Source organism: Carcharhinus amblyrhynchos, chromosome 20, assembly GCF_965287045.1.
Source record: "Carcharhinus amblyrhynchos chromosome 20, sCarAmb.v2.hapA, whole genome shotgun sequence".
NCBI lineage: Eukaryota > Metazoa > Chordata > Chondrichthyes > Carcharhiniformes > Carcharhinidae > Carcharhinus > Carcharhinus amblyrhynchos.
In genome coordinates this window covers 12,181,786-12,195,279 of record NC_137343.1, presented here as the reverse complement: position 1 = coordinate 12,195,279, position 13,494 = coordinate 12,181,786, and the positions used below count along the sequence as shown (strand labels likewise).

At 45.6% G+C, this 13,494-nt stretch overlaps 1 protein-coding gene across 3 annotated transcripts in view; it reads left to right on the top strand.

Annotated features, from left to right (window-relative positions):
* LOC145355752 (unconventional myosin-XVIIIb-like) overlaps positions 1-12,062 on the top strand; it is a 344,749-nt gene extending 332,687 nt beyond the window's left edge. For all 3 annotated transcript variants that reach the window (XM_080208083.1, XM_080208085.1, XM_080208084.1), the window contains 2 exons: positions 7,119-7,283; positions 10,862-12,062. In XM_080208083.1, coding sequence (XP_080064209.1) covers positions 7,119-7,283; positions 10,862-12,062 — 1,366 coding nt within the window. The remainder of the gene's footprint in view (positions 1-7,118; positions 7,284-10,861) is intronic.
* The last annotated feature ends 1,432 nt before the right edge of the window (positions 12,063-13,494 follow it).

Here is a 13,494-nt window from a genome sequence, read left to right as displayed (position 1 = left end):
GTTTGTCAAGACGTGTGGAATCTGGAGCTCTGAATGTGTTCTGATCATGGAATAGAATCCCGACAGTGCAGAAGGAGGCCATTCGGCCCATCGAATCTGCACCGACAACAATCCCACCCAGGTCCTATCCCTGTAACTCCATATATTTACCCTGCTAATCCCTCTAACCTATCCAATCAGGGACAGTAAGGGGCAATTTAGCACAGCATGTGCACCTAATCCACACATTTTTGGACTATGGGAGGAAACTGGAGTATCCTGAGGAAACCCACGCAGACACGGGAAGAATGTGCAAACTGCACACTGACAGTGACCCAAGCCAGGAATCAAACCCAGGTCCCTAGAGCTGTGTTAGCCACTATGCCACCGTGCCGCCCCCGCTATGGAGCCCATTAGCCAGAATTTTACTGCCCTGCCCACCATGGGAATCGGAGCAGGTGAAGGGCGGACAATGGGAAGGCCTGTTGACCTCAGGCAGGATATTACGATTTTGGGATGAGCTCTTTTGAAGAGTCAGTACAGACTCGATGGGTCGAATGGCCTCCATCTGCACTGTAGGGATTCTGTGGTTCTATATTGGGACCATTTCTCTCCTGTTACATTGCTTGCATGTTACCAAGAGAAAAACATTGGTTTCTGAGAAAGTAAGATGAGCAGGTAATCGATTATCGGCCAGGGTGTATGGGTGTAATAGTTTTAGTGAGACATACCTCTAGAAGCTAAGGGAAATAAAACTGAGACTATAAACTGGTAACACTGCTCACAGCATAAGCAGTTCCCATTATAAATGTGGATGTAAGGTTCATTTTTCCCTCTTGTAGTCGTCAGTACGTTCCAGACTGCATGATCTCTGTAGACACCATTAATCTCCATAAAGAGAAAGTTGAACATCCCATTGAAAGCTAAAAAGATGACAAATCAAGACTTTGTATTTTATGACTTTTACTGTAACAGAATAAAAAACACTTCAACTAATCATTGTTATTGTGGGCAGCTTACAGAATAATAACTACTCGTTTTACCTTTTGTACAATCAGAATACCCAATTCCATTGAACCATTGAAGGAGATCATTCAGGCCATCGGGCCTGCACTAACCCCCTCTACCAAAGCTGACCCCACCCCTTCTCCCCCACTTTCCTCCCCCCTCCCCACTCAATCAGCGTTGGTGCAGTTCAGTAATATTTTATACACCTTTCTTCTGGCAAAGCTGATCTCCATGGCAGCATGAATCACATGGGCATTATATCCAAGTAGAAATGCTGAAGACCTATCCTTGAGACTCCCAGCTCCCTTTTTATCTTGTAAGCAAATGGACAGTTCAAAACACAATTGTTTACAACCTGACATTCTCAATATCTCCCTGGAACATTGCAGACTATTGTCCAACCACTGTAAACATAGATGCTGCTGTGATTGTCCCCTGTGTAAACAACTTATACCTTATTTCCAGTGAACAACCCAAACCTCCCTTTAATCTTTAATAAACCCATCACCGAAGCATGTTCAGAAGACTTCAGATCAGGTCATTGTCACATGACACCCTTCACTTTAGCCTTAAGTAGAGACATGGTCCCAAAACAAAACAATCTTATAAAACCTTATATTTGTAACAAGATCATAACAATTCATTGCATCAAAGAAATTCTCCTCACCTGACCTCTGGCTCTTTTGCCAATTACCTTTATCCTGTGTCTACTGGACAATAAAGATTACAGTTTATTCACTCTCTATGTCACTGGAGAGGTTCTTAACCCTCAAGGAGCTGAACTGGTTGCCCATTGCAGTTGGCTAACCATTCCTGCTATCACCCTGAGGTGGGAACGTGTCAGGGAACAAGTCCAAAGGGACTTCTCTTCCACCCAAAATAAATCAGTTGAAAGGTCTGGGTTGAAAGAAACTGCAATGTCAGGCAGGAGGGAGATGCTACTGCGTAAAGCCAGAGAAATGATCACCAGCACTTGACCAAATGGCTCAAGAGGATGAAACTTTCCTTGTGGGGCTCAGAGGTGCATATCTGTTTCTCCTGAGCCAACATGAAGCAAGACATACTTCCCTTTTTGAGATTCCGATAGTCATTAAAACATGGGAAACTGGAGCAGGAGCTGACCATCCAGCCTTTCGAATCTGCTCTGCCTTTCAAAAGGATCATAGAATGCTTGCAGTGTAGAAGGAGGCCATTCGGCCCATCGACACTGCACTGACTGCCTGACAAAGCATCTTACCCATCACCTCATGTATTTACCCAACTAATCCCCCTAACCTGTGGATCTTGGGACACTAAAAAGCAAGACACCTCAACAGCACATCTTTGGACTGTGGGAGGAAATCAGAGCAGCCGGAGGAAACCCACACAGACATAGGGAGAACATGCAGAGGCAGTGACTCAAGCCAGGAATTGAACCCGTGTCCCTGGCGCTTGAGGCATCAGTGCGAATCACTTTGCCACTGTGCTGCCCAGAGTGCCCACCATCTCGCCCTGTCTGCTTTTAGTCTCCTCTATGTAGAGGAGACCAAAACAGGAGCAGTGAATACAACTGAAGGACGTACAAGTGCAATTGCCATTTCACCTGCAAGGAGTGTGTGAGGCCTTGGTTGGCGAAGAGGGGTGAAGTAAAGGGACAAGCCCTTCATCTCTTGCACTGGCATGGAATGGTGTCACAGAAAAGGGGGTGATGAGCGTGACTGAGGAGTGGACCAGAGTGTCACAGAGGAAACAATGCCTTCAGAAGGCCGATGGGGAGTTGATGTGTTTGCTGGCGGCATTGCATTGATGGAAATTTCAGAGGCCATTTGAAAACGGAGGCTGGTGGGGTGGAAGGAAAGTGAGGGCATGGGGAAACCTAACATGATTCCAAGAGAGGGAGCGACAGAAACCTGAGGGAAGACAGCAGGAGCTCACCTGTTAAGTCCTGTGGGTGTTTTAGTTGCCCACGTGTCTAATTGGAGTTAAAATTTACTTCTTCCTAAATCTGTCAGGTCCCTGGAGCCTCAATGCTAATAAATCAATATCTCTGACGTAACATCCGATCTTATATAAACACTGACTGATTATGACCAACACAACTGGAGACCATTTAGTTATTGTATCATTAGCATTAATTTTCTCTTTGTAAGCAAAGCTATTTTCTCATTACTAAATTGCTCCCCCCCCCCACCTCCCCACCCACCGCCCCAGCAAGCCCTTATAAACCTGATTTAATTGCTGCTGTTCCTTCTGGCTGTGAACATTCATTTCGGCAGTTGTTTTGCTCAGGAAAACTAAAATTTATTTTAAGATCCCTCTATTGTCATTAGTACTAATTGGATAAACTTTCTCATAAAAGCTAGGGGGCTGGATACTGTCAGAATCAGGAATTACAGGATGATGAAACGTGAACGACTCTGCAAAAGACCTAGTTTGGAAGGGAACCAGGCATTAAGGGCTGAGTTTTCCCATCCTGCCCGCCATGGGAACCGTAGCGGACGGGACACGGACCATACCAATGTTCATTGACCTCAAGTGGGATCTTCCAGCTTTGGGGTGAGCAAGGCTGGAAAATCCCATCCAAAATATTGTTTAGATCCCCGATATATCAACTTGCAATATTATAACAGTGGTCATGTTTTATCTTTAAAATATATTCATGGGCGATTGACCTTAAACGGGAGTAAGTCTTTGCTAATTCTTTTCTTTACATTTGCACAAATGACTCCCTTTTTATTAAAAGGCCTGGATGAAGGTTTGTTGGACATCAGCAGGTTGGAAAGTTGGGTGGCACGGTGGTTAGCGTTGCTGCCTCACAGCGCCAGTGACCAGGGTTTGATTCTGGCCTTGGGCATCTCATTGTGTGGAGTCAGCACATTCTCCCAGTGTCTGTGTGGGTTTCCTCTAGGTGCTTTGGTTTCCTCCCACAGTCCAAAGATACGTAAGTTAGATGGATTGACCAGGCTAAATTAGCCCCTAGTGTCTCAAGATATGTTGGATATAGGGATTGGCCATGCTAAGTTGCCCCTTAGTCTCCCAAGATATGTAGATTAGGTGGATTGGCCACGCTAAGTTGCTCCTTAGTGTCCCAAGATGTGTAGACTATGGGGATTGGCCATGCTAAATTCCCCCGAGAGTCCCAAGATATGTAGGTTATGTGGATTGGCCAGGCTAAATTGGCCAGTGTCGCGAGATGTGCTGGTTAGATGGATTAGCCATGGTAAATATGTAGGGTCATGGGGATAGGGCTGACGGGAAGAACTAGTTGGGATGCTCTTTCAGTGAGTCAGTGTAGACTTGATAGGCCAGATGGCCTCTTTTTCTATGAATCTATGGAAAGGGAGGGATATGAAGGGTCAATATAATGCAAACATGAAAGAGAAAAACAAAGTGCTGGAAAAACACAGCAAGCTAATCAGGGAAAATTATTTTAACTTTTTAGTGAACAGAAGATCCTGTGTAAAGTTTCCAACAAAAGGGATAGGCGAGGAACGTTTATCTTTAACACTGTTGGAATTGTTGGAACATCGATTGCAGCAACAGGGGATGGGAACAAAATCCATAAAGAAAGAAAGGCTTGCAATTCCCTGGGGCATTTTCACAGCCACCAGCGGAACCTGGAAAGGCTGCCAGCCTTTCCACACTTCTGAAGTGCGGACACTGTTGTAAAGTAGGAAACATAGCAGCCAATTTGGAGAAAGCAAGTTCTCACAAACAGCAATGTGATAATGACCAGAAAGTGTGGATGTTGATTTTTCTGAAGCATACTTCATTCCCACACTGTTTTTGGCTCTTTGGGGAATATTGGCAAGGACGATTCCTGGGCTGTTTAAGAGCCGGCTGAACCTGGCTAACATGTTTGGATACTTGATCTTTACCTGTTTCTCCCTTCTTTCCCTTGTGGCATAAAGGATTAATGTTAAATATGAGGACGGCACAGTGGTTAGCACTGCTGCCACATAGTGCCAGGGACCTGGGTTTGAATCCCAGCTTGAGTCACTGTCTATATGGAGTTGTGCATTCTCCCCGAGTCCTCTTGGGTTTCCTCCGGGTGCTCCAGTTTCCTTCCACAGTCCAAGAGACGTGCTGGTTAGGTGCATTGATCTGAGCAGAATTTGTCAACTAGGGGAATTTCGCAGTAACTTCATTGCAGTGTTAATGTAAGCCTTACTTGTGATTAATAAATAAATAAACTTTATGCAGTCTACATCATCAGTGACAAAACATCACATGAAAGAGCATAGAGAGAGATGGCTCTATGTAGAACTTTGTGCTGAGTCTGTAGAGTGAGCATAATGTTCAAAAGAGGTAAAGTTTGGCAGCAGTATAGCCTCTGCCCTTGTGTGAAAATCTGGATCTGCATCTGAAGCCCAATGCTGATAACAGACTCCTAGGCCAGAATGTTATGCCGGTGGGTTTCTCTCATCCCGCGGCAACGAACGGAGCAGCCAAATTCTCCGAACACGCTGCAGTGGGAGTGTGGCGTGGATGGCCGTAAGATTGTGGCTCACATTTCAGTTTGGCTGTGTTCATTTCCAGTTCTGACACTCAGCCCCAACCTGACACATTAGGCCATCCTTTCTCCTTTTGGGTACCAACAGTCCTTACCCACAAGGACATAGAACAGTACAGCACAGGGACAGGCCCTTCGGCCCACCAAGTCTGCGCTGTCACATGAGGCTTTTCAAAACTAAAGACCTTTTGCCTCTATTCCATATAGAGTCCATATTCTTCTATTCTCTGCTTATTCATGTATCTGTCAAGGCACCTCTTAAATGTTGCTATTGTATCTGCTTCTACCAAAGCTTTTACACTCAGCTTTTGTTTGTTTATGCTTCATTAAGGAAAGTTTCCGTGCTGTGTTCTGTGTTCGGAATGTATTGTCAGGACTAAATGCTTTGCATGTTGGTTCGGAAATATTGGAAAGGGCTTGAAGGCAGATCTGAAAGAAAGCCCCAGTTTTCACATATCGATGGAAATTGCAGCCAACACTGTCTAAGTCAGGAGAGAGAAATTTAATCAATTCAACTGGGGGTGGCACGGTGGCACAGTTGTTAGTGCTGCTGCCTCACAGTGCCAGAGATTGGGTCTGATTCCCGAGTTGGGTCACTGTCTGTGTTGAGTCTGCACATTCTCCCCATATCTGTATGGGTTTCCACTGGGTGCTCCAGTTTCCTTCCACAGTCCAAAAGATGTATTGTTTAGGTGCATTGGCCATGCTAAATTCTCTCTGTGTATCCAAAAAGGTCCCGGAGTGGGGCGACTAGGGAATTTTCACTGTAACTTAATGTAAACCTACTTGTGACACTGATAAATAATTTTTTTTAACTTTGTATGCTTTTGGTCTCCATACTTAACAAAATGATATAATTGCGTTTGAATTGATTCACGACTGATTCCTGGGATGAAGGGGTTGTCCTGTGAGAAAGGCTGAGCAGGTTGGGTCGATGTCCCCTTGGAGTTTAGAAAAATGAGAGGCGATCTTGTTGAAACACGTAAGATCCTGAGGCGGATCGAAGGATGTTTCCCTTTGTGGAGGAGGCTACAACCGGCGGGCATGGTTTAAAAATTACTGGTCTCCCAGTTAAGGCAGAGATGAGGAGAATTTTTCTTTTCAAGGGGTTAATAGCTTGTGAGATCTTCTTCCCCAGAAAGCAGTGGAGGCTGGATTATTGGACATATTCAAAATTAGAGGGATCTTTGATCAAAAAGACAGTCAAGGGTAATGTGGGGTGGGGTGCAGATAGGAAAGTTAAGGACACAATCAGATCATCCATGATCTTACTGAATGGCAGAGCAGGCTCCAAGGGCCAAATGGCCTCCTCCTTATGCACTTGCATTCAGGTGTAATTCTTGTGCTTATGTGTGACCCCTGATACCAACAATTGGAGTTTGGCTCATGCTTAGGGGACTATCTGATGGGAAATGTGTATACTGTCTAACTTCCCCTTATATATTCCTACCACCACTTGCAGAAATAATGAATGACCTCTTCCCATCAGAGTGAATATTCTGCTTGATTCTGGATGGTATTTTATCATTCTTTAGTTCCAGGCCGTGCCTGCTGAGTGAAGCTGAAGGTAGATTGAGATCAAAGGAAAACACCATTGATTGCTGTTCCACGTTTTTCTTTCTCCCTCTGTTGAAATCAGTGACAGCCAATCGAGCGTGGGATCCCTCCGGAGCGTCGACCTTAGCGTTGGAACCAGGTCACGGCTGGGATTGTCGGCCGGTCGATCACCCACATCAGGAGGCAGCGTGGCTGGGAGTCTATCCAGGGCATCGATAGCTGGTGGTGTCAGTCCTCACCGCTTTAGGTAGGTGTCACTTTTTACCCCTTTTCATCCGTGACTTCGTGAAAGAGATGGGATCTCACACTGAGATGGTAAGTGTGTGAGTCATTGAGTCATAGAGGTTTACAGAATGGAAACAGGCCCTTCGGACCAACTTGTCTATGTCATCCTTTTTTTTTAACCACTAAGTTAGTCTCAATTGCCTGCATTTGGCCCATGTCCCTCTATACCCATCTTACTCATGGAACTGTCTAAATGCTTTTCAAAAGACAAAATTGTACCTGCCACTACTATTATCTCTGGCAACTCATTCCAGAGAGTGTGTGTGTGTGTGTGTGTGTGTGTGTGTGTGTGTGTGTGTGTGTGTGTGTGTGTGTGTGTGTGTGTGTGTGTGTGTGTGTGTGTGTGTGTGTGCGTGTGTGCCTTCACTCACTGCATCCTCGGGTTGCATTCGACATTGTACTTTTCTGTTAGAATCAGTTCTGTACGCCTATGAGACGAAAATCAATACCCTTCAAATAAGCACCACTGGCTAAAAGAAAGAGTACCATTGATTCCTGTTAGGTCAGCATTGTGTTGCTGCGATACTGAATGATTTGCTAAACCAAAGTGTGCACCTTAAGGAGAGGAGGAAAACATAACCGGAAGGAATCATTGCTATTCAACGTACTTCCTTAATGGACAGAATTTTGTTTGACTCCCCCATCCTTACCCCAACCCCGCTCCCCCCACCACCACCATGGAACTCTAACTTTCTGCTCAGTAACCTCACTTGCTTGCATCTGCTTCCAAGTGGCAAATACGCAAGTGCTGGAGGAGGGATTCATACACTGTTCACACTTGAGCTCAGGAGTCAGTGTTAAGAATGGAGATTTGATTTGATTATATTTGATTTGATTTATTATTGTCACATGTATTAACATACAGTGAGAAGTATTGTTTCTTGTGCGCTATACAGACAAATCATACCGTTCATAGAGAAGGAAAGGAGATAGTGCAGAATGTATTGTTACAGTCGTAGCTAGGGTGTACAGAAAGATCAATCTAATGTGAAGTAAGTCCATTCAAAAGTCTGACAGCAGCAGGGAAGAAGCTGTTTTTGAGTCAGCTGGCATGTGATCTCAGGCTCCTGTATCTTTTTCCTGACAGAAATAGGTGGAAGAGAGTGTGTCCGGGGTACATGAAGTCCTTAATTATGCTGGCTGCTTTTCCGAGGCAGCAGGAAGTGCAGGCAGAGTCAATGGATGGGAGACTGGTTTGCATGATGGACTGGGCTACATTCACGACCCTTTGTAGTTTCTTGCTGAGTTGGGCAGAACAGTACAGTAAGAAGTCTCACAACACCAGATTAAAGTCCAACAGGTTTATTTGGTAGTAAACAGCACTAGCTTTCAGAACGCTGTTCCTTCGTCAGGTGAGTGGAGAGTTCTGATCACAAACAGATTAGCAGGTTATTTGTAGATTAGCTGTAAAGCCTCACATTCTAATCAGTATTCTGTAAACTGTGTGTGCCTTTATATGCCCTATTTGTGATCAGAACTCTCCAGTCACCTGATGAAGGAGCAGCGTTCCGAAAGCTAGTAGTGTTTACTACCAAATAAACCTGTTGGACTTTAACCTGGTGTTGTGAGCCTTCTTACTGTGTTTATCCCAGTCTAACTCCGGCATTTCCACATTCGAACAGCACAGCACAAGAACAGGTTCCTTGGGCCATCAAGATGCCTTTCTAAACTAAATACCTTTAGCCTCTACGTGGTGTGTATCCCTCTATTCCCTGCCCACTCACGTATCTGTCAAGATGCCTTTTAAACATTGTTATTGTATTTGCTTCCACTCCCTCCCTGGGCAGTGCATTCTTGCCACTTTCTGTGTAAAAAAAAAACTTGCCTCTCACATCTCCTTTAAACTTTTCCCCTTTTACCTTCAACCAATGTCCACAAGTCATTGACATTTCTACCCTGGGGTAAAAAAAGATTCTCATTACCCATTCTATCTGTGCCTGTTATAATTTTGTAACTTTCTGTCAGATTGTCACTCAGCCTCTGATATTCAGGTGGAAACAAACCAAGTTTGTCCATTCTCTCCTCATAGCCAATTACCCTCTATACCAGGCAACATCCTGGTAAAGCCTTTCTGTACCCTCTCTAAAGCCTCCATATCCTCCTGCTATTGCTGGCAAACTTGAACTCTTCCATTCCTATCTGCCAATGGTGCCGCCAACCACTCTCAAGGTCTTGCAATCGAGGGTTTTGAAACGTTTGGTGCAATCATCTCAAATCAGACACAGCATGAGCCAATTTCAAGATTATTTGGAGGCGGTTGTACTGAAATTAGATTCACCTGCCTGCTGATTCGGATAAAAGCACTATGTAGCGCGGTAAGTTTGTGTTGTTGCAACGTGGGGGCGCACAGGGCCTGAAACCTTTTTGAGAGAGAAATTGGATTTCATTTTACAGGTAACAGGCCATCCGACTGCAATCAGACTCGCCATCTGTGCCCGCTGCACAGTGCCCTGAATGTCGCAGAGCTGCCGTAAAGCTGCCTTTCACATTTTGTTTTCAGATATTAGTGTTTGGAAACTACAATTTGCTTATTTTCCATTCCCAGATTTTTTTAAGGAACACTTGGGGGGTGAAGGGGAGAGGGGTGGGGGGTGTTGAGGGGGGCAGTGGGTGGGGTGGGGGTTTGTGGAAGAACTCCCGCCAAGGCGGCCTTCATGACACACGACAGCGCAGAGTCGCTGAGCAGAAACTGATAGCCAAGTTCCGCACACATGAGGACGGCCTCAACCGGGATCTTGGGTTCATGTCGCACTATCTGTAACCCCCGTGACTTGCCTGGGTTTGCAACATCTCACTTACTGTCCTGTCTGGAGACGATACATATCTCTTTAACCTATGCTTAATGCTATCTCCACTCACATTGTCTGCACCTTTAAGAATTGATTAGCTGTAAAGACTCACATTCTAATCAGTATTCTGTAAACTGTGTGTGCCTTTATATGCTCTGTTTGAGACCAGAACCCTCCACTCACCTGACGAAGGGGCAAACCCCGGAAGCTTGGGCGTTTACGATCAAATAAACCTGTTGGACTTTAATCTGGTGTTGTGAGACTTCTTACTGTGTTCACCCCAGTCCAACACCGGCATCTCCACATCACAAATTCCACACAGACAGTTGCCCGAGGCCAGAATTGAACCTGAGTCGCTGACACTGTGAGGCAGCAGTGCTAACCACTGCTAACAAATCACAGTGCCACTATGCCGCCCACTTTCTAATTTTAATTAAAATCATGGTGGCAGGTACCAGGGAAAAGTGCTGGGAGGGAAGCCTTGCATGTTCACGTCTCCAGGGAATATTCCCAGTGATGGGAAAAGCAACAGCCCTGCCACCCACCAACTGGAGATGGGTGGCCAGCTGATTGGTCCATTGATGCCCACTTTATCAGCTTGGCAGCCACTCATGCTGCATGGTAAACTTTGCTTTTGTTAAAGATGGCGTCACAAATAATAATGGAACACCTTTCCTTCCTTTTGTCTTCAAGAAGATCTTGAATTTCTTGATCACTCGTCCATTGAAATTGTTTATTTTTCTTTCCACAGGTTCAGCAGGGATGGCGCAGATCAAGATACCAGTCGGCCGAGCTCTTCACTCAGCACGCAGAGCTTCAGAAGTCGAGAAATGGGGAAGAGCCCTGAGCTGACAGCAGTTGACCGGCCCACGGCTCAATCCTGGAGAAGATCTTCCCCGGAAGAGGGCAAATCCCCCAGTTCCTCGGTGGCCTTGTCTGAATTTGTGGAGGAGCTAAGGAGAAAGCGCGCCGGTGAGCGAGAGCAGAATGGACTCCAGATGGAAGACAGCTCCCCTCTGCCCATCTACCAGACCGCAGGCATCTCATCTCTTCGAAAACGGCCAAGCATTAGGGACGATGACGATGATTCATTGCTGCGATTTGAGACTCGGAGTCTTTCAGAGACTAGAGTTTTGCCTGCCGGACATCGAGGAGGGACAGGGTTAGTCCGTTCAGCCAGTCTCAGGTCTTTGCCAATCAGCGGTGATGCACCTGAACCTTTTGCCACAACCAAAAAGAACCGGTGCATTTCATTCGAGACGTTAGTTGAACCTCGGAACGATTCTGGTGCCGTCTTTCCAAAGCCGAACTTTTCCCTGAGGGAGACGGATGACGCAGTTCCTGCTAGGCCGAAGCCTCAGCGGAAGTGGCTCGAGCTATCGATAGAAGAAGACATCGACGAGGTTCTCAGCAATCAGCCAATCGTGTTCAAAAGCAAACGTTTCAGCGGCCTTCCGAATGAAGGTACGGAAGGAAGGAGTTCCGGCTGGAAGCTCCCAAGCCTAAGTTACGAGAGGAAAAAGGATGACGACAGTGACAGTGATATCCTTCCTGCAATCCGGAGGTCTCCAAACACAAACAGGCGCGCGCAAGAAAGCCCGAGGGACCCGAGACCTCTCTCTGCTGAAATTGCCAACAAAGGTACCCCTGGTTTGGTCCCGTTGAAAAAGATCATGGCGGTCAGACCGTGCATATCTAAAGGAGACAAAGAGTCCCTTGCTAACATGTCTGATTCCTCTTCATCCTCTGGTTCGACTATTTCTTACAAAAGCGCGGATAGTATCAAGAACCGTCCTGGCCTTCACAGGCCGACAGGTGAACGGTCATCCACTAGCGTAACGGAAAATGAAAACACAAACACACAGATGGAGAAAAGGACTGATGAGGTGTCAGCAGCTACTGACATTAATACTGTTATGATGAAATATTTGGCCAAGTCAGACAAAGAATAAGGTGAGAGACTGACGCTGTGTTTTCTTTTTGGTACCTTTCATTATTTCTCATCAAAAAAGCCACTTCAGATTTGGTCCAAACATGGTCCCCGCACCATGAGGGAAAAATCAGATCTGAGCTGACAGGATGAGGCACTGCACCCTCCCCCCAGGCTCTATCTGATGCTTCATCTTAGCCAAAAGGTTGAGATGATTTTGAAAAATTGCACCAGGTAAAGCCTTGGCTTCTGGAATCTGAAACAAAAACAGGAAATGCTGGAAAATCTCAGCAGGCCTGACAGCATCTGGGGGGAGAGAATAGAGCCAACGTTCCGAGTGGAGAATAGAGCCAACGTTCTGAGTGGAGAATAGAGCCAATGTTCCGAGTGGAGAATAGAGCCAACGTTTCGAGCGGAGAATAGAGCCAACGTTTTGAGTGGGGGTCGTTTTGAGTGAGTGATGTTTAAAACAGAGTATCTCTGCACGAGCCATCTTCTCCTTCCAAGCCAGATGGCTGCTGTGTTCTATACTGAAGCAAGTTTTCACATTTAAATGTGTGCAATATCAGGAAATGCATTCACAAGCCAGGATTTTCAGTATCGTGCGTAACATATACATTAAGTAAAACCCAAAGTAAAGAAAATCCTCCACATTTCCAGTGATGTGGCAAAGGATCAAAGGGAAGAGGTTTTGTTTCTAGGCAGCACCTTCTAAACTGACAACATCTATCACCAAGAATACCTCAACCTTGGGGGTTCCCAATCAAGTCCCAGTTTGGAAATTTATCCTGGTTCCTTCACTGTCGCAGGGTTAAAATCCTAGAATTCCCTCCCCAACAGCACAGTGGGTGTACCTACACCACATGACCTGTAGTGACAAGAAGGCCGCTCACCAGAACTTTCTCAATGGCAGTTGGGGCTGGGTAATAAATGCTGGCTTAGCCAGTGCCACCCATATTCCATGCAAGAAAGAACATTGTCTTTCCCCTATCTATTCTACCCAGGCCCCTCGTGCTTCTATCTCTATCAGATCCCTTATCAGTCTTCTCAACTTCTTCCCATGAACTGGAATATAAGTCGATTCCCAACTCCACAGATGTTGCCTGACCTATTGAGAGTTGACCAGAATTTTCAGTTTTTGTACATGTCTACAGTCTCCGCTGTGTCCTTTCACAGAAGCAGATGGGCAAGAAAGATTTTTTTTAAATCTGAAGGCGATTGTGGATGTGACCTGGGCACTAAGATAATGGTCTCATTGTTCGAGTGTGACATTTTATTGACAACTGGTTCTAACGCTGCATTTCCTTCCTCCAGGATATCTGATCGGAGACTCCAGGTCACACAACTGCCTGAAACACTTGCATACTGAAGCCTAAATAAAGAATCACAGAGAGACAGAATCGATCTGTTCCAAAGAGATATCCTGAGCTTAGCCTGAGAAGGATGTAAACAAA